Source organism: Cololabis saira, chromosome 18 (genome assembly GCF_033807715.1).
Source record: "Cololabis saira isolate AMF1-May2022 chromosome 18, fColSai1.1, whole genome shotgun sequence".
NCBI classification, from domain to species: Eukaryota; Metazoa; Chordata; class Actinopteri; order Beloniformes; family Belonidae; genus Cololabis; species Cololabis saira.
The window spans coordinates 8,859,798-8,885,232 of NC_084604.1; the positions used below are offsets into that span (position 1 = coordinate 8,859,798).

Genomic DNA, 25,435 nt, shown 5'->3' on the forward strand with positions numbered 1-25,435 from the left:
AGATAGATAGATAGATAGATAGATAGATAGATAGATAGATAGATAGATAGATAGATAGATAGATAGATAGATAGATAGATAGATAGATAGATAGATAGATAGATAGATAGATTTATGTTAATATGTTTGTGTTTTTCAGAGCGGACATCTGTGTCAAGTGTGTGTATTCAATTCTGATGATATGTAAATAGGTGTGTGCGAGGACCAGCAGGTGATTGGGGGATTGGTTTCCAGCTCGGCCATTGATTGGCTCTTACCTGCTTTATAAATGGTCTGGATGACATCACCCCAGGCAGAAGAGGCATTCCCATCTCCCTCCTCTCCCTCCTCTCCCTCCTCTCCCTCCTCTCCCTCCTCTCCCTCCTCTCCCTCCTCTCCCTCCTCTCCCTCCTCTCCCTCCTCTCCCTCCTCTCCCTCCTCTCCCTCCTCTCCCTCCTCTCCCTCCTCTCCCTCCTGGCCACAATTCAGATCCTGCTCTTAATAGTAATCACATTATCTTTTGTTAGAGCTAATAAGGGGTGGACTGCAATTTTGGTTAACCTTGTTCTCTCATGTTTATGTTAGTCAGGGAGGTAAGTTGTTGTTTGGTTATTTTTGGTTTGATTAGATTGATTACTCCACAGTTAGATCTGTTTTGTTTACAGTATGTTGGCCTTGGTTGGTCCACCCTGAAGCCAGATCAAGCTCTATCTCATTTAATTCCTGTAAATAAATCCACCTTCATTTTCAAAATATTGGTCTCCGTGGCTGCTTGGGACTTGGGGAAGATGGGCTCTTTCATGCTGTGTCTTGCACACCCACAGATTGAATGAATGAATGCATGAATGAATGAATAAAGTTTATTCAGTCATGACAACACAACACAAAAACACAACACCAAAAAACATTGTGCACAGCATTAACATTTCACACAAAACCAATAATCATGTGTTGAACAATGACTAAAAAGGCATAGGCTGAAACCAACTGCTTATAAAAGCCTATCCTATATTATCAACTTTCTTTTTTTGGCTACCGACCTCCAGAAAACCAAAGAGACAATAGAAAAGCAAAGAAACAACAGAAAAGCAAAGAAACAACAAAAGGCAAAGAAACAACAGAAAAGCAAAGCAACATTAACAGATAGTCAATCGCACTTATAAGCTTCAAAAATAGCTTTACAAACCATTTTCTTAAAAACCAAAAGAGAATGACATGTTTTTTAAATGTATGTTGGCATCATTCCAGAATTTAACTCCAGTAATGGAGACACGTCTCCTTTTCATACCTTTTTTAGCCTTTTGTACAGTAAAATTTCAGACACCTCTAAGATTATACAGAGTCTCCTGAATTGAAAAGAACCTCTGTATTGGGTCAGGGAGCATTTTTGATTTTGCTCTGAACATAATTTGCATGATTTTATAATAAAACAAATCATAAAATTTCATAACATGAGAATTTAGAAAAAGTGGCTCTGTGTGATCGTAGTAATCAGCCTCATTGATGATACGTATGGCTCATTTTTGAAGTTTTATTATTGAATTTAAGGTCGTTTTAAAGGTGGATCCCCACAATTCCACACAGTAAGATAAATAGGGAACAATCAATGAGTGGTAGATCAAATGCAAGGCCTTGGAATTCAGTACATTTCTGGATTTATACAGGATTGCAAGTGATTTTGAAATTTTCCCTTTAATGTATTCAATGATTCAATGTGTTGTTTCCATGTTAACTTTTGGTCGATGACAACCGCAAGGAATTGAGTCTCAAAAACCCTTTCAATATCAACATTACAGATTTTTAATTTAATATTACCATCACTTTCATTTTGATTCCCAAAAACCATGAATTTTGTTTTCTTAATATTTCAAGATAATTTATTAACATCAAACCAAGTTTTGAGATTTTCCATTTTCCTTTCTACACAACACAAAAGTTCCCTTAAATTCATACCAGAGCAAAACAAATTGGTATCATCTGCAAATATTAGGGTGGAAGTATGGAATTTCAGACGCAGCTATGGATTTGTTCACAATATCTGTTCTGCAATTACTTACATGAAAATAAATGTTTTACAAACAATTATGCTCTGTGTCTTACTACATAATAGTCATTTTAATATTGTAAAATTGAATTTGTGTCTGAGGTGGGGCCCGTGGGGGGGGTAGTGCCTACACTTTCTTATCTATGTCAGGTTTTCCATAAAAAAAATACATCTCAAGGGCGAGCAGGAGTTTTATTTTGTAGTTTTCAGGAAGCAGGCTTTTCGTGGGCTTTTATTTTGGCAGCATTCAAAAGGAAGCGCGGTGCTGATTTCCCCGCGCTTGCCGCGGAGCTCTGTGATTGGCTGCGCGGTGATTGGCTGCGCCCTGATTGGCTGCGCTGTTGCTGCTCTTCTGCTCGGACAGATCAAGATGGCTGCTGTGGTCGGGGATGAAGACTGACGAAGACGCTCATCCCAACCCGACACAGGCCGAGGAGACGCGCTGCTAACAGCCCGCTGAAAACCCGTCCCCCCGGACCGGACCGGGACCGCCAACCCGAGCACAGCTCTCTCTCGAAGGTGAGTCCGTCCTGTTCACCTTCAGCATCCTCCCTGTCATCGATTATTTATCGATTGGTTCTTCAGGGCGTCAGGTGAGGATGGCTCGGTGTCTGTGTGGTTTCTGCAGAAAACGGACGTGAACGTAAACGTCAAAATGACCACGTTTATTAGAGTTTATTGGAGGGATGAGGATGTTTGATCGGGTTTCTGACGTTCATGACGGTCAGAGACACCTGTTCATCCCGACATTCCGACGGGGGGGGGGGGGGGGGGGTCAGTTATCGATCATCTAATATCCGATCACCTTATTGATGTGGTGAAGAGGAGTCAGAGATCTTCATCATAGAAGCTTTCAGACCAGACAGATGGGAGGACAGACTGAAGGACACACTGAAGGACAAACTGGAAGACAGACTGGGGGACAGGGGGGAATTCAGTTCAATTTTATTTATATTTATTTATATAGCGTCTATTACAACAGAAGTTGTCTCTAGGATATTTCCAGCCACCCAGAACATGAACCCCGAGTAATTATCACATAAACAATGGCAGATAAAAAACTCCCCTAGTGGGAGAAACACCTTAATTAAACCTTAAATCAATAAAATTGGATTAAATAAAAGAATAGAATAAAGAGAAAAAGGATAAAATAAAATCAACTGTCTTGCTAAGCGTTAAAAGCCAAGGAGAAACGGTGGGTTTTGACAAGGGATTTAAAACAGACAGAGAGGAGGCCTGTCTGATTTGCTGAGGCAGGTTGTTCCATAGTTAGAGCGTCTATTACAACACAAGTTGTCTCTAGGATCTTTCCAGAGACCCAGAACATGAACCCCGAGCAATTATTACATAAACATAACATAAACAATGGCAGGTAAAAACTCCCCTAGTGGGAGAAAAACCTTAAGCCAAACAGTTGCAAGAAAAACTCCCCTTTAGGAGGGAAGAAACCTGGACCAGGACCTGGATCATAAGGGGGGCCCTCCTGCCGAAGGCCAAACTGGGCAGAAGCAGGGAGTTCAGGCGTGGGGACAGACGGTAGGACAGACTGGGGGACAGATGGGGGTCTGTGACCGTCAACACATAAGCAGGACAGGTGAGTGCAGCTGAACTCATTATCACAGAGATTATATGTGATTATATTTATGATAGTGGAGGAGTCATGGAAACGTTTGTGAAGCATGTGTGCTTCACGGTTCTCCTTTGTGATAAAGATTCTGGACTTTGCCTGCTGGCCGACTACCGATGACGTGACTTGTTTTGATGAAGGTTGTTTCTTTTATTCCTTAAACATCAAGGAAACCGACGTCACAGAGAACATTTAACTAAACTTCACTCTAGAGACGATCCTCTGGATCTGGATCAGACCTGCAGGTCCTCTACAGACCACTAGGGTCCAGATCCAGACCTGCAGGTCCTCTACAGACCACTAGGATCCAGATCCAGACCTGCAGGTCCTCTACAGACCACTAGGGTCCGGATCCAGACCTGCAGGTCCTCTACAGACCACTAGGATCCAGATCCAGACCTGCAGGTCCTCTACAGACCACTAGGGTCCAGATCCAGACCTGCAGGTCCTCTACAGACCACTAGGGTCCAGATCCAGACCTGCAGGTCCTCTACAGACCACTAGGGTCCAGATCCAGACCTGCAGGTCCTCTACAGACCACTAGGGTCCAGATCCAGACCTGCAGGTCTTCTACAGACCACTAGGGTCTGGATCCAAACCCTAGTGGTCGGTAGAAGGACTGCAGGTCTGGATCCTACTAACATGATGCTGTGCAGTAAGATGACAACGAGGCTTCGTAAGTCTTTTTCCCCAGAAACCTCATGGTCTCGTCTGGGTTGGTCCGGTTCTTCTGGTCTGTCCTCCCCCCTGGCTGGAAATGTTTCTGAAAAGTCTTTCAGAAATCCTCTGAAAGATCTCTGTTTGTCCTGCTAATGTTTTCATGAGGAAGACCAGGTTTGGGGCTGATGGACACCTGATTATTGATTATTCCTCTCATCCAGCCGTTGCAAGAGCCTCCAGTCTGGAGGATGAACCGGAGACGAGCCGTGTGAGCAGGAATCACGGTTGTGGCCATCTGTGGACGGTTCCCCTGCTGAACGAGGTCGGTTGTTGTCATGGAGACGGCAGCCAGTGCGATGGGTTGTGATTGATGTTTCCGCTCTGTGTTGTGGAGGTTATCTGGGTCTGAGACCAGCTTCAGTCCTCGTCCTCTGCTGAGACGGGATGAAGACGGGACTTCAGTCAGACGGGGGTCATGTGACGCAGCAGCAGCGTTTATCTCTGCTCCACAGAAATGTCAGGGGAATGTGAGCAAGCCCCGCCCAGCAGATGCTGCAGACGGAGCCACGGATCCAGACCCGTCCTGTAGGTCCAGACCCGTCCTGCAGATCTGGTCTGGTCCTGCAGGTCTGAACCGGTCCTGTAGGTCCAGTCTGGTCCTGTAGAACCGGACCGGTCCTGTAGAACCGGACCGGTCCTGTTGGTCATACAGTCCTCCTAAGTGAGCACCACAGCCTCCTGGTGCATTAAGCTGGTTTGTTGTATTAGGAGGGGGCGGTATGGGGGGAGGGGGGTTCAGGCCGACCCCATAATTCTCCGTCTGCCTCTCTGGTTCATCTCCATGGCGATTCCAAACGCAGAATCTGTTTCCACCAAGCCGAGCGTCAACTGCTCCAAGGTGTTTTCCATCCTGCCAATGAGTTCAAGAACCCAATCATGAAGGCATCATCGTGGATCCAGACCGGTCCTGTTGGTCATCCTGGATCCAGACTGGTGCAGTTTGATTAGCTACTGTGTCAAAATAAACATGTAGGAATTTAGGAAAGAAACTAGTGATGCACCGAAATGAAAATTTGTGGCCGAAACCGAAACAGAAAATAATAATAAACACTTGGCCGAATACCGAACAATACCGAACATGGTTCTTCAGCAGTTTTTCCTTTATTTTGCCAATTTTTCACCATTGCATAAATCAAATACATTGGATTTAGGCATGCTTTTAAAAGAAAAAAATCTTTTACAAAATTACAAGGTAGAAAATATTTATTGAACATAAAAAAATGAATTTTTTTTAATTTCCCAGCATTATGTTGTTTTGGTTCCACCTCCTGGTGAATGTTAGGTAAAATTTTTATGGGGTTAGTTTTTGGTTGGCCAACGATTTATGTAGTGCGCAACGTTACGGGACGGAGCGGCCAGTCTATTTCCTTATTTTACAACGCCGTTATTAATTGTTCGTTTTTTTCCCCACTTATTCCACCGAAAGTGTTTTTTTGCCATTTTCGGCCAAACAATTTCGGTTACCGAACAATCGGTGCATCACTAAAAGAAACCAAGTATGTATGAATGGGGGAATAAAGAACAGAATCATCTGCAAACTATGTGATTTTTGTCTATTTCTTTTGTTTAGACACTTTTTTTAGTTTTCCTTTAGAACCAACTAAACCATACATGGTCTGAACCAGGTTGTACATGCAGGTTCTACATAATCTGAACCAGTCCTGCATGGTCTGAACTAGGGCTGCAAAGATTCCCAGAGTAACTCGATTACTAAAAAGCATTGAGGAATTTCCTCGTTTATTAATAATTAAATGCAAAGCTCACATTTCGCACGGATTCACAAGACTCTTGGTCCAAGTCCTGGTCCACATGGTTTATACTCTTGGTCCAAGGGTTATTGTGATTAATGGTATTAAATGGTTCACAGATACAAAGATACGTACTTTCAGCAGAATCTGCATTCTGAAACTGGTTTGGTATTACAACAAGTGAAGTTTAAAGCAGTCTTGGTTGATCTAAACCAGACCTGTTGGTTGTAATCTAAGCCATTGCTGTTGTTCCAGTAGGAGGCACCGTGACAGACCGCCAACATGGACACCACCACATCCATCAAGATGACCACGCTGGCCATCCAGAACCTGTTCAGCTACGTGGAGGAGGAGAACCTGGCAGCTCTCCGAGTCCACCTGGACCGCTTCAAGGAGGTGGACGGACGCAGTGACGTACGTAGACCCGAGTGCCGCCGTCACGGCAGATATTCTCCAGACCAGGCGCTCTGTCAGCTATTATGAAGCTAAATAAGATACAATTTAATGTGGTTTAGGTCCAGGTTAGACTGGGTTCAGGTTAATAATAATAATAATAATGAATTTAATTTATAATGCACTTTACATTCGATAAATCTCAAAGTGCCAGAGCATTCAAGGCAAGGAAATCAACAAAAAAAGGGGAAAAAAAGCAGCAGTATCATCACTAAAATGTAAAAAAAAGTCATAAAAATCAATGACAAATCATAAATCCTAGCTGGCATATGCTTTCCTGAAAAGGTGGGTCTTAAGTCTACTCTTGAAAGAGTCAATTGACTGTGGTTCTCTCAGGTGGGCGGGGAGGGCGTTCCAGAGTTCAGGGCCAACGGAGCAGAAGGCCCGGTCTCCCATAGTGACCAGTTTAGTCTTGGTGGGTTTGAGGAGGTTGTTGTTTGCTGTGCGGGTGCAGGTGGGGGGCTGAGTATGGATCAGCTCCTTGAGGTAAGGGGGTGCGTTGCCATGGATGCATTGGTAGGTTAACAGATTTTGTATTGTGTCTGGGAGGAGATGGGGAGCCAGTGCAGGGAGTGGAGGATGGGAGTGATAGGGTCGTATTTACACTCTCATCAGGATCCTAGCAGCTGTTCTGAATGTATTGAAGCTTTTAAAGGCTCTTGCTTGGGGTCCCGATGAGAAGTGCATTGAAGTAATCGAGCCTGGAGGAGACGAAGGCATGGACCAATTTTTCAGCATCTTTCAGGGACAGGATGGGGCGGAGTTTGGCTAAGTTTTTGAGGTGGAAGAAGGATGTTTGACAAAGGTGTTTTGATGTGGGCCTCATAGTTGAGGTGGGGGTCCATTCTAACGCCCAGGTTGGTGATGACAGTTGACAGAGGGATATCCTGGCCAGGAAAGGTGATGCAGGTGATGGGGGATGACTTAACCTGGTGTGGGGTGCCGATGAGCATGGCTTCTGTTTTGTCGCTGTTTAGTTGTAGAAAGGGCTGTTTCATCCACACCTTAATCTCCTCCAGGCAGATGGTGAGTGTGGATGAAGATGACTCTGCTGATGATGGGTCCAGTTTTATGTAGAGCTGTGTGTCATCAGCATAGCAATGGAAAGCTAAACCGTGCCGGGGGGAAGCATATACTGTACAGGGTGAATAGGGTGGGGCCGAGTACAGATCCTTGAGGGATCTGAGGTTAGACCAGGTTAGTGGTCCAGGTTAAACCAGGTTACACCAGGTCCAGGTCAGACCCCGGTGGTTCCTCATGTACCTGTATCCCCCCCAGAACGGCCAGACGCCCCTCATGCTGGCGGCGGAGCAGGGCAGCCTGGACATCATCCAGGAGCTCATCAGGAGAGGAGCCGACGTCAACCTGGACGACGTGGTGAGCTGCAGAGTCACGCCGCCGCCTGTCCCCGCGGCTGCTGGGAGGCGGTTGCCGTGGTAACGTGTGCTCTGTGTCGCCAGGACTGCTGGTCGGCTCTGATCTCGGCCGCTAAGGAGGGACACGTGGAGGTGGTGAAGGAGCTGCTGGAGAACAGCGCCTACATCGAGCACCGGGACATGGTGAGGACGGACTCGGAGACGTGGTGCAGACGCATCGTTCACATCCGTGTCCACGCTGTCCACGGTCGTACAATAACAATAATATTGATAATATGTCTTATTTATCAGCTCACCGTACAGATAAAAGCAGAAAGCACCATGAAAACAATGAAATACTATCTAGATAAAGGAATAAGAGATCCCCAGCCTCCTGGACTCCTGCTAGTCCAGTACAAAAACCCAGGAAGTAGACCGGACCAGTCTCCCTCTCTCGCTCTCCCTTACCCTTTCCCTCTCCCTTGCTCTCTCGTTCTTTTTCTCTCCCTCCCTCTCGTCCTCCCTCTCTCTCGTCCTCTCTCACTCCCTCCCTCTCTCTCGTCCTCTCTCTCTCTCCCTCCCTCTCATTCTCTCGTCCGCCCTCTCTCTCTCTCCCTCTCCCTCCCTCTCTCTCGCCCTCTCCCTCTCCCTCCCTCTCTCTCTCTCTCCCTCTCCCTCCCTCTCTCTCGTCCCCTCTCTCTCCCTCTCCCTCCCTCTCTCTCGTCCCCTCTCTCTCCCTCTCCCTCCCTCTCTCTCGTCCTCTCTCTCTCTCCCTCCCTGTCATTCTCTCGTCCGCCCTCTCTCTCTCTCCCTCCCTGTCATTCTCTCGTCCGCCCTCTCTCTCTCTCCCTCCCTCTCGTTCTCTCATCCTCCCTCTCACTCCCTCCCTCTCTCTCGTCCGCTCTCTCTCTCCCTCTCTCTCGTCCTCCCTCCCTCTCGTTCTCCCTCCCTCTCGTTCTCCCTCCCTCTCTCTCTCTCCCTCCCTCTCGTTCTCCCTCCCTCTCGTTCTCCCTCCCTCTCTCTCTCTCCCTCCCTCTCGTCCTCTCTCTCTCTCCCTCCCTCTCTCTCTCTCCCTCCCTCTCGTCCTCCCTCTCTCTCGTCCTCCCTCTCCCTCCCTCTCTCCCTCTCACGTCGGGGATGCAGCTGCAGCTCCATCCACTGGCAGAAGAATTAAGCCACAAGTCAAAACACTGATCATAGAACATGCGTAGCCCCTTTTCCACTGGCTGATACCCCGTGTTTAATGCCTGTCCATTTTTCCCTGGCCAAGGGGGGGGTTGTTTGGTGAGTATAACTCACCAGAAACGCTCATCCTGATGTTACTCCATCCTCGTTTCTGAAAACTCCACCTGTGTGTTGGTGTATCAATCCTTCTGTTGTAGGACACGTTATGATTCTACAAGCCCACACAGGTGACGTTATGTTAGCGGGTAACGCCTCCCGACTCAACTTAAGGCCCGAGGTGGCTAATAAAGTGTTTGAGATTACCCAACGCACGTTAAACATCGTCCATCGTCCAGCGATAATTGCGGGATCCGGTCTAAAAAGGCCTTATGTGTTTGCTTGATGCCAACTGTGAGGCTTTAAATGACAATTGAAGATGCAAAGAAGCATTTAAATGATGCACCATGTGCTGGGACATCGGAAACCTGAGTCAGATGCAGATCTTTATTGAATTGAAAAAAATCGATTTTCCGATTCTAAATCGATTCTCATATTAATTCCTAAAAATCGATTTGTATGTCTGAAGATCGATATTTTTTCATCATTACATTACATCTTTTGGAAGCAGAGGCTCATGGGAAATGTAGTCCAAACAGGAAGACCCTGTGTTTATCAGACCACTGTGACGTCATGTGACAGGGCGGCTGGACAGCTCTGATGTGGGCGGCCTACAAAGGACGGGTGGAGGTGACAGACCTGCTGCTGGAGCACGGAGCCAACCCCAACACCACCGGGCAGGTAACACACACACACACACACACACACACACACACACACACACACACACACACACACACACACACACACACACACACACACACACACACACACACACACACACACACACACACACACACACACACACATAGAGTGCATGTGTGTGGGCCGACGGCCGCTGACCCCTCCCCTGTCTGTCCCACAGCAGTACAGCGTTTATCCGATCATCTGGGCCGCAGGCCGAGGACACGCCGAGATTGTCAAGCTGCTGCAGCAGAACGGAGCAAAAGTCAATTGTTCAGACAAGGTGAACAACGACAACATGAGCACTGCACTATGAAGACACACCCCCCCCCCCCCCCCCCCCCCCCCCCCTAGGAACGACCATAACATGAGCTACGACAACAACACTGAGTAACGACAACAACTACGAGTGACAAATGACAAAACAACGATATTATAGCAGTATTTTTTTAACAACCTTGAATGAGGAACATATGACTGGAAAAAATTGTCTTTTATTTGAAAGACACAAAATACAAAACAATGCTGTGCGTTTGCCCTATTGTTACAGTCTGTAATGCTTTATAACTGTTTAAGTTTTAAAGAGAAAGCCAGGCCAACCATTTTCCACAAAATGAACTAAAAGTAAATGTCAGGTTTGCATTATGCATCTTCAGTTTCATTCAAGTACAAATATTTTGCCACAAACTGAATAGTTTCTCTCATGTATGATTTTACTTTTTTCTTTTCCAGAAATTTAACAACTAAAATTAAATAAATAAATAAATAAAAGTAAATAAATACATACAATTTTACATCATAAAAAAGATTGATTCATGCTCACCTTATAAGTGTAAGAGGAGATTTATTTTTGTTAAGGTTATTTTGGTAATTCAGGGTTGATTATTTTATAAATATATTCTTTATATTCTGATGTAAATCAGGGACTTAATGACACTAGTCAGTTTATCTGTAGTGATTAGTCTGTTTTAGATTGGGCGGAGTGATACGCCACAGTACGGCACTAGGTGCTGTGTTGATGTTCTAAAATCCTACACTGTTGAGGGACATTAAAGTACACTGGAACTCAGCAGAAGTTGTCCCCGTGTTTATCCTACTCACGACCCAATAAAGGTTTAATTTAATAAGGTAAGGCTTAACTCTACACCAGCCTTACATAAGTAAAAGTTCAGAGCTCAAAACGGGACCGCAAAACGGTACTAGTTTCTTCTGAGCGGAGGAAGATTTTGGTCCGCGGGTCGAGGCGCGGTCGTTACTAGTCAACACAATAGATTAATATTAATAACCCAATATCGCGATACAGTTTGTCACCTCCACGACACGTTTCGTGACATTTTTGTATTGCGAAATTTCGTGGCATGATATATTGTTACACCCCTAGTGTGTGTATATATAAAATGTGTGTGTGTTCCAGTATGGGACCACCCCTCTGATCTGGGCAGCCAGGAAGGGACACCTGGACTGTGTGATGCACCTGCTGGAGAACGGCGCCGACGTGGACCAGGAGGGGGCGGTAAGACGCAGCGTATCATTTGATCTGACGCGTTTCACCGGTTCAGCACCAATAATTTCAGTCCATAGTGAGAATCTAACAAATGTGTGCTGGTTTAATGACACCGTGTGTTTGCTGGCGGTCTCCTCAGAACTCCATGACGGCTCTGATCGTAGCCGTAAAGGGCGGATACACGGAGGTGGTGAAGGAGCTACTGAAGAGGAACCCCAACGTCAACATGACCGACAAAGATGGAAACACGGCGCTGATGATCGCCGCCAAGGAAGGCTACACCGAGATCGTCCAGGACCTGCTGGACGCCGGGACGTACGTCAACATCCCCGACAGGGTGAGATTCGCTCTTTGCCATGTTCTAGTGGGTTCCTCTGGTACCAGGGACAGATAGGAGTTCGGACGTTTTTATTAAAGGGGACCTATTATGGCATCTAATACCTATTTTAAACAGGCCTTGAATGTCTTAAAAACAAGCTTTTGATTGTTTTTGCTAAATAAATGAGAAATTAAGTCTCTGAGCCATGTCTTTATCATCCCATTCTCTAACCTCATTCTCTATGTGGGATTCTGAGTGGGCGGGGCTATGATAATGAGGCTCTGTGCTGATTGGCTGCCTGAATGACGCGTAGAAAATGGCGGAAGCTCCGGCCGGTGGAGTTGTTGTTGTTCCGGCCAGAGTTAGTTGTGGGCGTGGTTTCACACGTCGCTCCCGTCGTTACATAACCAAAGGGAGCAGAATCTTATTGGCTCGTAGAAGCCACATCACACTGGACGGCTCATCCGGGCGGCTGTACAGACACTGCAGAATTTGGCTGCTTTCCTCCTCCTCTGAGTTGGCAGGCTGAGGGGAGACCACTTTATATATGTTAAAGCAAGAGAAAAAGTGTTTTTCATAATAGGTCCCCTTTAACACACCAGATTAATGGTTAATGGTTCCACCTAACCCCCCACTTAAACACAGAGCACCTTTGACATCTTCTCATGCAAAGACCAAATTCCAGTGGAATAGAGTCATGGATTCACAAGACAGAGATGAATCTGAGTCATTACTGATCTCTCTGATCATTTAATTCCTGCCATCCTGACTGGATATCCCAGACGTAACGTGACTTGGACACCCATGTGTTGATCCTTCTGTGTAGATTCCACAGAGGCATCAATCATCCAGATACATCAGCGTTCCTGAGATACGTCCTTACCCTAGATTCACACTGAAAGCGGCAAAAATCGCCTGTGCATCGCTGCCTGTAGTGGGCGGGGCTTTCAAGCTGCGCTGCAGAACTGGAGGGAACAAAGTGCATATAGTCTACACATATCTATATATAGGACTGTCTCAGAAAATTTGAATATTGTGATAAAGTTCTTTATTTTCTGTAATGTAATTTAAAAAAAAAAAACAAAAAAAAAAACAACAACATTCTGGATTCATTACAAATCAACTGAAATATTGCAAGCCTTTTATTATTTTAATATTGCTGATTATGGCTTACAGTTTAAGATTCCCAGAATATTCACATTTTTTGAGAGAGGATATTTGAGTTTTCTTAAGCTGTAAGCCATGATCAGCAATATTAAAATAATAAAAGGCTTGCAATATTTCAGTTGATTTGTAATGAATCCAGAATGTATGACATTTTTGTTTTTGTAATTGCATTAGAGAAAATCACAATATTCAAATTTTCTGAGACAGTCCTGTATAGCGTGCACAGTTCAGTTTCCTATTTCACCATGGATCACACTTTGGGAAGCCTTCTTTATATTTTAGCGTTATTTCCACGTAGATAAGAGTGAGTTTGATGCTCCTTAACCAGGTTGGTCCTGGATCAACATCAACCATCATCGTTGGTCCCGGTGAAGCTGCAGTCTGTCTGCAGTGATCACTGACAGGTCGGAGCAGATTTGGTCATGATGTTTAACCTGTGTTTTGTGATTAATAAGCACGGTTTTTAAATATTTTGCGTTTGATCGATGTAGCAAATCAAATCGTTCAGACCATCCAGCTCCTCAACCATCAGTTACGTGTTTCACTTGAGCAGTTCAGGTAAAAACTGCAGTCAAATCAGCAGAAATGTCAGTTTGCTGGATGAAATAGATTAATTCCTGATAAAATAAGTTTGTTAGTGCACAGCTATGCTCATGTGTGCATGTGAATGAGTGTACGTTTGTGTTTACATTAAAGTACAATGTGCATTAAAGCTTCTTGCTTTGGGAATCCCAGTCTGTGATTGGACGCTGCCTCGGCGTCGCCACTGCTCATTTGTATAAAGTTGAGATTCTCTCAAGTTCATATTGGCGCTCCCGACGCCTCCGTGTCCTCTGACGCCTCTTGCAGCGAACTTTCATAGAAAATGAATGGCAGCTGGACACCTATGACGCTTTTGGTGTGAATCCACGGTTATACAGACTCAGCAGCTGCTCCAAACTGAAGAGGTCACTGAAGCAGAGAAACCTGAACCTGTTCCGTCTGAAGGGAACTGAAACATCGACTGGCATTTCTACCTGATGAAACTCAATTCAATTCAATTCAATTTTATTTATATAGCGTCTAATACAACAGATGTTGTCTCTAGACGCTTTCCGTTTTTTAGGTTGGAATCCATTTCAAACAAGGTTTTGCAGGAACCTTATGGCCCTTTTGCACTAGTCCCACTTCACCTCGGTTCTACCCGCCACGGGCCCGTTTTGCGCTTTTGCACTAGGGCTGAGACGGGTAGAGCCGCTCCAAGCAGATACTATTTCTGTAACCATTCTAGCGAGGTTCTATCCGGGCTGAGCAGGGACTATTTCTGACGTCACCACCCTCCTCGCCTCTGATTGGTCGGGGGGCGGGGCCGTCAGACGTTTGAATCAGGAAGCGGGATTCAGCGCGAGAGCGACTCGCGGCGATTTTATTATAAAGCGCAAAACGTCTGTTTGGTGATCCAACTCTGAGGTGCAGATGTTCATAAACCTGGTGACTGACGAGAGAATTAAAAAAGGGATGTAGACGGGCTGTTTTACTCTCAGCCGCTCCGGCTCCAGCTGATTTCTGATCAGCGCCGACATGAACAAAGCGGTTGCGCAATCGAGTACGTCACAGCAGCTTCACCCCAACCTGCCCGCTTCTCCCCTGGCTGTGGAAAAACAAACGGGGACGAGGCGTGGCGAGCCAAGTCGGGCCGAGTAAGGACTAGTGCAAAAGGGGCATTATGTCCCGAAGGGTTCCCAGGTGACAGCAGCCGGAGTGGTTCCACGTCCAGTCCCCCACAGGGCGGCGCTGACCTGCGTGGTGTTTGTTGTGTTTCAGAGCGGGGACACGGTGCTGATCGGAGCAGTGAGGGGCGGCCACGTGGAGATTGTCAGAGCTCTGCTGCACAAGTACGCCGACATCGACATCAGAGGACAGGTGAGTCCAGGACAGGTGCAGCCGGTTCCTGTGTGCTCATGTCACCAAAGAAATCATGATCACATCCCTGCCCTGTCTCCAGGAGAGTAAGACGGCTCTGTACTGGGCGGTGGAGAAGGGGAACGCCACCATGGTGAGGGACATCCTGCAGTGTAACCCCGACACAGAGAACTGCACCAAGGTGAGACCAGAGACTGGACAACTTTGGTGATGTCACACTCAGATAAACCAGACTCAGAAACCTAAGAGTTTAAAAAGTGAATCTAAAACTCAACAAACCCAAACATTTCAGCATGAAGTTCAATGACTCACTTTTGGATCCAGACTCTAGTGGTCTGTAGAGGACCTGCAGGTCTGGATCTGGACCCTAGTGGTCTGTAGAGGACCTGCAGGTCTGGATCTGGACCCTAGTGGTCTGCAGAGGACCTGCAGGTCTGGATCTGGACCCTAGTGGTCTGTAGAGGACCTGCAGGTCTGGATCTGGACCCTAGTGGTCTGCAGAGGACCTGCAGGTCTGCAACCCTTTGGGTTTTACTTGGACCGCTTCTCCAAGTCCTTCAAGTTTGGATTTGTGTCCTTGGTTAGTTCCTACTTGGCAGGGAAGAACCTTCTGTGAAGGACGAGAGGATGAATGCCCGTCTTTCTGCAGTTAGAACTGCACTGTACTTGTCACACTTGAACAAGTACTTTATATGATGTGGTTTTTTTTTTTTTTATTGCATTTCATACTTTAGTGTGTCAGTAAAGGATCTATCTTTAGAACTTGACCACAAATATGTGTCACATAACAACTATATTCTTACATGAAAACATCTTAAAACTCTAAAAACTCTGGGACACAAAAAATGTATTCTAAATCTATTCCTTTCAATTGTTGTTTAAAAAAGCATTCTGGGATACTTTACTATCTCGAGTCTCCACTGGTGCATCCTGGGTAAAATGGGCAAATCAATTACTCAAGTACTAGAACTGCAGATAATGATACACAAGGACCAGCTGGTACAGGCTGGTAGAAGATGGTAACGAGTTCCAGAGGCGAGGAGCAGAGCGGCTGACAGATCTGCACCCCATGGGGGTGAGACGGGCGGTGGGAACGTTCAAGTTCAACGTTCTGTCTTTGTCCCTCTAGGACGGAGAAACTCCTCTGATCAAAGCCACCAAGATGAGGAACATTGAGATTGTCGAGCTGCTGCTTGACAAAGGAGCCAAAGTGTCGGCAATAGACAAGGTGAGTTTCTGAATCAAATCAAATCAAACTTTATTTGTATAGTGCTTTTCAAAAAAAGTATTGGGCCTAAAATGGAACCTTGGGGTACCCCGCACTTGATTTTATAGGTTCTTGAGGAACATGTATCCATACTTACAAAAAATTGTTGGTCTTTGAGGTAGGAGCTGAACCAGTTTAGGACAGTACCAGAGAGGCCCGCCAGGTTTCTAAGTCTATTTAACAGGGTGGGGTGATCTACTGTATTGAAAGCAGGACTTGGGTCCAGTAGCACCAGGACTAAACGTTTCTGTGAGTCCATGTTACACCTGATATCATTAACAATGTTTAACAGCGCCGACTCGGTACTGTGGTTCGTCCTAAAACCAGATTGATATTTGTCTAAAACATTATTACCGTTTAAAAACACACGATCACACCTGAACACACGTGTCAGTGAGTCCAGATACCAGACCGGATGTGTGGACCACGGGTAGTTTTCAGAATCAGAACCACGCTGACAGAAACACTAGACAGAAAGCTGCGTTGATGTGGAGATGCCCTCATCATCAGAACTAGACCACACATGTCAAAGTCCATCCTGGAAACAGAAGTCGACCAGAAAAACTCTCCTGAAAGTCAGACTTGCTGCCGGACACGAGTCATTACGAGTCATCAGGTTTCCTTTGGAGATAAATGTCAGGTCCTCACTGGGGCTGTTGTGGGATCATTGTGTCTTTAACCCCTGATGGTTGTATCTCCCCACCCTGCTCTCCAGAGAGGAGACACTCCCCTCCACATTGCGATCCGAGGGCGAAGCCGCCGCCTGGCCGAGCTCCTCCTCAGAAACCCCAAAGACGGGCGGCTCCTGTACCGGCCCAACAAGGCCGGCGAGACGCCGTACAACGTGGACTGCAGCCACCAGAAGAGCATCCTCACGCAGATCTTTGGAGCACGTATGTCATCTTCTCCTCTCACAATAGCCTCACCACTCCACGCTGAAGTCATGTGACTCAGCTGAGTGATGATTAGGGCTGAAACCCACTAACGTGTTCCCTTTTAACGACTTTTAAAGTCCTGTTTCGGGATTTCATATTCCAACATCAGCTCTGCGAAGGATTTGAGTGTATCCTCGGCAAACAGATGCCGGAAGTGATTTATACCATTTTCTCTCCATTTGGCAAACAAGGAGCTACCAATAGATGGTGGCAGATCCGGGTTTGAGGATAAAGGAGAAAGCCTGGAGATTTTGCCAAAATGTATTCATATCTTGCCATGCCAGAAGAGTGTTGTAAACTACATATGTTTTTGCTATTCAATCTAGTGCATTTATATTGTTTATGAATGGTAACAAGGTTGATGAAACGGGAGTAAAAAGTAAAAAGCCAGCTAGTCAAGCCCTTTGTCTGTGCAGCCCAATAGTACATTTGAAAGTCTGGTAACGCCAGTCCTTCTCTCTAGATTTTGTTAGTCTTAAAAGCTATTCCCAGATAAAAGAAGTTAACATTTTATTAATAGATTTAAAGAATGTTTTATCCAAGTTACAGGGCAATGACTGAAACAAATAACTAAAATGGGGCAGAACATTCATTTTGATTACATTAATTCATCAGAGAAATGAGATGGGAAGAGTTTTTTAATGTTCTAATTCTTCCTTGAACTTTTTAAGCAATGGAATGTAGTTTAAGAGGAAAAGGTCCTTAGGTTTTAAAGCCACATTCACCCCAAGATATTTATCGTATCATTCTTTATAATAACTGCGATAAAAGTTGGGTTCAAATGAACATATTGAGTTCAGAAAAGATTAGTTTTATGAAAGCAGTAATTATGAAATCATAAATGATGAAGTGAAAGGTTAAAACGGTATTGACTGACTCCCCTCTCCTCCCACAGGTCACCTGTCCCCCACTGAGAGCGACGGGGACATGCTGGGCTACGACCTGTACAGCTCGGCCCTGGCCGACATCCTGAGCGAACCCACCATGCAGCCGCCCATCTGCGTGGGTCTGTACGCTCAGTGGGGCAGCGGGAAGTCCTTCCTCCTGAAGAAGCTCGAGGGTGAGTCCACAGACCCAGAAACACTTCACACTAGGATGCCCCGATACCCGTACTGGTATGGGTATCGGGGCCGATACTGCTCTCATATCCTCGTACACGCAAAGATTCTCCGATACCACTCCATTGTTGTTGTAGTTACTGGTTAGTGACTCTAGGGGGAGATGTTGAGCTGCAGTCAGCGGTGATGAGAAGAGAGTGATACATGAGTGAGACTGGCAGCGCCATTTCAGGCAAGATAGCGACAATTAATGCAGCGGGACGTCAGCAGTGTGGACATATTTCAAAATAAGGGAAGGCAAGCTACGTACTGCTAAGGTGTCAAGAGGAGGAAAGGGGAATAAGTTGTTTAATAGCAGCAACTTGATAAAACATCTCAAGACGCGTCATAAAGCTGAGTATACAGAGTTTTCTAATGCTACTGCAAAAACACAACAGCAACATTAGCTCAGGTTCTGCAAAAGCGACAGACAATGGGAAGAGACATTAACCCACGGTCGTTAAAATAACAGAGGCTCTAAGCGCTGGATGACCAGCCACTGTCAGTTAAGGCTGCAACTAACGACTATTTTAATTGTCGATTAGTCATCGACTATTGAAACGATTAGTCGACTAATCGGATAATTAGTAATTTTTTTTTTTAATTTAGTATGAGGTTGCTTTTATTATGTGGCAAATGATAGTAAACACTAGAAAGATGGCACTAGAGCCCTGCTATAGTGGGACTGTTTTCTTCATCCTGCTCCCGCCCGCATACGCTAAACTCTGAGAATTTATGCCGCACAATAATAGAGATGCATTGATTTAGTGTCTTCTCCCGTGCCGCAAGAGAAATGTCCAGACAAATCTATCTGATTTAATGTTAACATGATCATTGTGGAGCTTGATGGATGATTGACAGTTCATAGAGACCTGACTGAAAGTTAGATGCAAATCCATCGTCATCATCACACAAGCTTTTTCGCCTTTCGCAGCATCAATTATGATTGAGGTTTTAGCAACGAGAGTAGCTGTGAGTGGCTCCAATAACACTAATAAATAACATGAAATAAACAAAGTTAACAAATGAAACAAATTAATTTAACAAATGAAAATAGGCTTAATATCTTACCAAGGCGAGTCCGTTTCATTCAACACTCCGACGTGCTTTCTCTTCAAATGCATTACCGACGTGCTCCCGTGAAAAGCAACGTCGGCTTTGCAAACCTTACAAGTCATCTTTTTATTTGCCGTATCGAGGCTAAAATGCTCCCAAACTTTTTAAGTTTTATTACCCACAGCTGCTGAGACGCTATCGTGCTGCACGACTCTCGGCAGAGATTGTATTGAAGTGAGACGCCTCACTCCGTTGGAAAAACACGTCTGGCGACAATTGTCGACAATGGAATTCATTGTCGACAATTTTGATTATCGACTTTTGACGACAACGTCGACGAATCGTTGCAGCCCTACTGTCAGTTCGACAAGACGAAGGATTTCGCGCTCGAGCCGTGATATGTTATATGTTTGATATTTTCTTGTGACTTTTTATTTACACAGAAAGATTATTTTTTGTTTAAAATAGTTATTCTATTCATTTTATATATTTTTATTGAATTTATCTGTTGCAAATAGGGGTGTAACAGTACACAAAAATCTCGGTTCGGTACGTACCTCGGTTTGGAGGTCACGGTTCGGTTAATTTTCGGTACAGTAAGAAAACAAAATGCAAAATATAAACGTGCTAGTTGTTCATTACACACACACAAAATAACATTGGCTCTACGTGTGCCGGCGCTAGGACCCCGCGGAAGCATGTGTGTCGTCGGGCTGTGTTTTCCTTCATGCTTCCCTGCAGCGTCACATGCAAACACAAACACACGTACCTGCAGAAACATGTTGTCTGTCGCCCGCGATATTTTTTATTTTTTTGGCCGGCGCCATAGTTGGCTAGCTACAAACTCTATACATCCCATAATGTATAATAATATGCCCGCGCTCTCAGCAGCGGTACTCTCATCGTTAAGGCTGATTTAGTTACACCAATGCAGATCCTACGCCGTAGGGTACGCAGCGAGCCGCCGTACGGTGCACGTCACCGCGTACCTTACGGCGTAGGCTCTACGTCGATTTAACGCCGAACCATAATTCAGGCTTTACTAGGCAACGAAGCAGGTTGACTCCCGTTGCAGAACAGCGCTGCAGAGCCGAACGGTTCAATACAAATACATGTACCGTTACACCCCTAGTTGCAAATAAAACCTGTCTTCCAATTCATTGCATTTTTCATTGCATTTTTAGCCTAGTTATTTTTGTGGTAGAAGTATAAAATAGTATCAGTGCATCCCTACTTCACACTCCTGAAAACACACCCTGACACCTTCCTCCTCCTCCTCCTCAGATGAGATGAAGACCTTTGCCGGGCAGCAGATCGAGCCCTTGTTCCAGTTCTCCTGGCTCATGGTCTTCCTGTCTTTGCTGCTGTGTGGCTCCGTCGCCATCGTCCTGGGCTTCACCGTCGACCCCAAGCTCGCCATGGCAGTGTCCCTCAGTCTGCTGGCTCTGCTCTACCTGTTCTTCGGTGAGACACAGACTCTTGCATGTGTTTCTGTGGAACGTTGAAGGTGTAGATACAGTCTAAGACTAAGTGTGTATCCGGCAGTGGTGGTGTACTTCGGTGGACGTAGGGACGGCGACAGCTGGACGTGGGCATGGTTGCTCAGCACCCGTTTGGCTCGTCACATCGGCTATCTGGAGCTGCTTCTGAAGCTAATGTTTGTGAACCCCCCGGAGCTGCCTGAACAGAGCACCAGAGCTCTACCTGTCAGGTAAAGCACGCCTGCCAGACAAACTCTGGGTAGCAAATAGGGCTGGGCGATATGGACCAAAAGTCATATCTCGATATTTTCTAGCTGAATGGTGATACTCGATATATATCGATATTTTTTCTGTGCCATAATTGGGGTTTCCCCTAAAGCATTATAGCATAGCATCTCTGTTAGCTTCATTTTTTCTGAGGCAAACCCTTAAAAAAACAGTCAGTTTTAATACAAAGCCTCGTGCCAAATGTCACACAGGTACCTTTGTTAACAGAGGTCTGCACAATATCAAAATGTATAAAACAAATGAAATAAAAATAAACTGCCTGCATATATAGAATAAAAATGCTTCTTGAATAAAATAAAACAAATATCCCTTTCCTGCATAACAATTACATTAAAATACAATGTACAATTAATACAATGTAGACAGTAACAGGCAGACTTTTCCACTGAGGTTGACAGTTGTGTAAATAACAAAACTTTTATGCAAATCTCAAATAAAACATTCAAGTCAATTTGTCACAAAATAAGCTATATCAAAATCGTAAAAAAAAAATATAATTTTTTTTTACATCAATATAATAATAATAATAATAATTCATTTTATTTAACGGCGCCTTTCATGTCACCCAAGGTCACCTTACAGAATAAAAACAAACAATACAATACAGGAAATATAATAGTAATACAGTAGAAATTATAATACATACACACATACACAATACATACAAATAGACAATCAAGGAGCAACAGTACAGATAACAGTATGGTGGGAGGTAGTGTGTGGTGACCGGTCAAAGTGAATGGGCAAGTTTAAACGATATTGTCTCGTACCATATCGCGTTTGAAAATATATATATATATATATATTAAAATCTCGATATATCGCCCAGCCCTAGTAGCAAATATTCCACAGCGGGTAACATCCCATGATCTTGTTTCCCTCAGGTTCCTGTTCACAGATTACAACCGCCTGTCCAGTGTGGGAGGGGAGACGTCCATGGCAGAGATGATCGCTACACTGTCAGACGCCTGCGAGAGAGAATTCGGCTTCCTCGCTACGCGTCTGTTCCGGGTGTTTAAGACCGAGGAGAGTCAAGGTAACGATCTGCTGGTGATCAGGAAACACATCAGGGCTGCTGGGATTTCTTTAGTCAAACTCCTAATTAAAAGCATCCTGTTTAACTTGACTTGATTGGAGGCAGCGCGTTCTAGGAAGGTTCACGTGTCATGTACACTGCTCCAATCAAATGTTTAAATCATCTACAATAATTTGTTTTGGGATACTTAGGCCCTGTCCCAATACTACCACTACCCCTACTTTTCAGTCTTACCCCTAAATTTTGCGCGTTCCCGTGAGGGTAGTGGTGTCCCAATTCCTCTTTCCACCTAGGGGGAGTGAAGAAAACTAGTGTAGTGGCTATGAATCTGTCCCTACGGATCAAGGGATTTCCGATGCTCACTAGCTGATCTAGGGCCAGAAAAATTTCCCAGAATGCTTTTTGTCGTCATTTATGGACTGAATCAAAAAAAAAAACATGGCGAACATTTCTTATTTTTTAGTGAATAAAATCAATATTTTGAGTTAGTTTCTGCATAAAAATGCGTTTTGATTACATTTCTAGCGAGAAATAGATATTTTTCTTTCATAATATTCACTCAGTGAATGTATATAATCACTCGTTTGCCCGTTTGCCGAAGATCACGGCAGAATAAAGGCTGATTTATGGTTCCGCGTTACACCAACGCAGAGCCTACGCTGTAGGTTACGTACCCCACGCCGTAGGCTCTGCATCGATGTTACGCGGCGACGCGCGCCGTACGCCGTACCCTACGCCGTAGGCTCTGCGTCGATTTAACGCGGAACCATAAATCAGCTCCGGAGCCGGCAGGCAGAAATCTCGACATTTTTGGAGCAAATTTCTTAACAGGCGTAGCTACAACTGTTAAATTTCATCTATTAAACCAACATTTATCTTCCTAAATGATTTATTTAAGCCAGCGGTAATTCTCAACAGAGCTGCAGGTTTCTCCCCGGGACGACGGTGCAGGTTGACCCGGCGATCACGTCTGTACGTGAGCTGCTGCTGCTCCGAGCCGGCGGCTCTTCTCTTCTCCGAAAACATCAGATCAAATTTCTTAACAGGCGTTATTTGGATAAACTGAGCCCAGGTTGGGGATCTTAACGGTGGCATATTAACAGCGCTACAGCTGAAATTAAAACAGCTTTTGGCTCTGGGCTTCCTGATTTTAGGGGTGGTGCTGAAAGTAGGAGTAGTGGGAGTATTGGGACAGGGCCCTGGGAAGATTTAAAGTGCCCTAAAATCTGTGGCTTCGTTTTTAGGGGTAGTGATAGTGAGGGAGGGCTAGTGAAAGAAAGTAGGGGGTGTATTGGGATTGGGCCTTTGTGACATTGTGGGGGCATCGTATTGATACTGTTGGGATACTTTGGGACGGTGTGGGTTAATTGTAGGGATATGTAGGAAGAATGTTGCTGGAATATTTTGAGGCATCATTGAAAATACTTCAGGGACTTACTTCCAGACAAATGAACACAAACACTCATCCCTGCAATTCTTTTGCTTTGTCATTCCCCCCAGGTAAGAGGAAGTGGAAGAAGACGTGCTGCGTGCCGTCTTTCATCCTCTTCATCTTGGTGCTGAGCTGCCTGATCACTGGAATGGCGCTGCTGGCCATCTTTAAGGTGGACAGTGAGAACCAGACGGTGAACGCCGTGCTGATCGCCATCAGCAGCGTTGTGGGTCTGGCCTTAGTGCTGAACTGCAGGACCTGGTGGCAGGTGACGGACTCTGTGCTGAACTCTCAGAGGAAGAGGCTGCACAGCGCGGCCAACAGGATGCACAAACTGAAGAGTGAGGGCTTCATGAAGGTAAAGGAGAAGCAGTCAAGAGTTCTGGGCATGCTCAGAGACTACCATTCCCTGTCACCTCTTCCTCACAGTCGTTCCCGGGAATATTTCTGAGGTTGCTTCTGGATTCCATCCTGCAGGTGCTGAAGAACGAGGTGGAGCTGATGGCGAGGATGGCTAAGACCATTGACGGCTTCACGCAGCATCAGACCAGGCTGGTGGTCGTCATCGATGGTCTGGACTCCTGCGAACAGGATAAAGTCCTGCAGATGCTCGACACGGTGAGGAAACTCAAAGGTTTATCTCAGATTTAACTCAGATTCAAAAAGCTTTGAGGTGCAAGAGGATCTCTTAAGTAGAGGGGATTGACTGACTCTAGTTACTAGAGTCTAGTATTTCGTGTCTCCGACTGATAGTGTCTCCACGCGTACCTGCCTTGAGACAAGTTGTTTTTGTTAAAAAACATTTTGTGGCACTAGTGGCCCTTTTTTGCGAAAGTAGGTAGACAGGAAAGAGTTAAAGAGGAGGGGGAAGACATGTAGTAAGGAGCGACAGGCCGGGACTCGAACCTGCACCGCCTTCACGAGGGCTACAGCCTCTGTGAATGGTGCCCTCTCAACCCACTGAGCCATCAGAGCTGCGTTGGGATTTGCGGGACCCAACGCAAATCTGGCGGGAGCGGGCGGTTTGAACTTTGCTGAGGGCGCTAAAACAAACACTGCAGGATCGGGATGTAGCCTGGCGACAAAATGGAAATCAATGAGGTGGAAAATAAACCTCAAACAAGGTATTTACAAGTCAAAGCAAGGCCAGTCAGATATTTGGAGAAACTGCGTTTAGTGTCTGTGGAGCATCTTGGAAGAGAGACGGAGGATTGGAACCTCAGTCAGTCAGCAACATTCTCTTCCTCCACAGCAATATAAAAGTGATTCATTTGTTAAATTAATTCGTTTCATTCGTTAACTTGTTTATTTTATGTTATTTATTAGTGTTATTAGAGCCACTCGAAGCTACTCTTGTTGCTATAACCTCAATCACATAATTGATTTGTGCGTGGAAGGCGAAATAGCTTGTCGATGATGACGATGATGGATTTGCATCTAACTTTCAGTCAGGTGCCTATGAACTGTCAATTATCCATCAAGCTGCACAATGATCATGTTAACATTAAATCAGATAGATTTGTCTGGACATTTCTCTTGCGGGACGGGAGAGGACACTAAATCAATGCATCTCTATTATTGTGCGGGCGTGAATTCTCAGAGTTTTGCGGATGCGGGCGGGAGTGGATATAAACACTGCGGCAGCGGGCGGTAATGGTCATAAATTCAGCGGGGGCGGGATGAAGAAAACATTCCTGCACAGGGCTTTAGTGTCCATGGCCATCTGACAAGCTCTGTTTTAATGTTAAGATGAATGTACTGTACGTTTCTCTGCCTGGTTGTTATGTTGGAGGACACAGTTCCTTGTCACTGATGGATTCTGGCCCGCAACTGTAAGACAGACGGCGGCTACAGCAGGTGGGGGCTCCTCCAGGTTGCTAAGCAACTGGAGGAGGGTTGACTGAGTATCTAGTGCCACCATGACTAAGAGACGTCTGCCTCACTGACCAGTGTGGAGGAAACCCACTGGTATTTTTCTCTTCTTTCTTGTCCATGGCGCTCTGATTCCAGGCCCGGCTGGGAGACGTTCCACAGCTCCCCCTCCTGGACCAGGGACCCAA

General features: G+C 45.4%; 1 protein-coding gene across 5 annotated transcripts in view; it reads left to right on the plus strand.

The window, feature by feature from the left end:
* The first annotated feature begins 2,388 nt into the window (after nt 1–2,388).
* kidins220b (kinase D-interacting substrate 220b) overlaps nt 2,389–25,435 on the plus strand; it is a 42,178-nt gene continuing 19,131 nt past the window's right edge. For 4 of the 5 annotated variants that reach the window (XM_061706924.1, XM_061706926.1, XM_061706927.1 and 1 more), the window contains exons 1-18: nt 2,389–2,542; nt 6,374–6,532; nt 7,850–7,948; nt 8,032–8,130; nt 9,790–9,888; nt 10,073–10,174; nt 11,306–11,404; nt 11,535–11,732; nt 14,685–14,783; nt 14,866–14,964; nt 15,913–16,011; nt 16,766–16,943; nt 17,881–18,045; nt 20,423–20,602; nt 20,684–20,849; nt 21,792–21,943; nt 23,444–23,733; nt 23,853–23,993. In XM_061706924.1, the coding sequence (XP_061562908.1) occupies nt 6,401–6,532; nt 7,850–7,948; nt 8,032–8,130; nt 9,790–9,888; nt 10,073–10,174; nt 11,306–11,404; nt 11,535–11,732; nt 14,685–14,783; nt 14,866–14,964; nt 15,913–16,011; nt 16,766–16,943; nt 17,881–18,045; nt 20,423–20,602; nt 20,684–20,849; nt 21,792–21,943; nt 23,444–23,733; nt 23,853–23,993 (2,397 nt within the window). In that variant the 5' untranslated portion in view covers nt 2,389–2,542; nt 6,374–6,400. The remainder of the gene's footprint in view (nt 2,543–6,373; nt 6,533–7,849; nt 7,949–8,031; nt 8,131–9,789; nt 9,889–10,072; nt 10,175–11,305; nt 11,405–11,534; nt 11,733–14,684; nt 14,784–14,865; nt 14,965–15,912; nt 16,012–16,765; nt 16,944–17,880; nt 18,046–20,422; nt 20,603–20,683; nt 20,850–21,791; nt 21,944–23,443; nt 23,734–23,852; nt 23,994–25,435) is intronic. The other variant, XM_061706925.1, reaches the window with a different exon arrangement.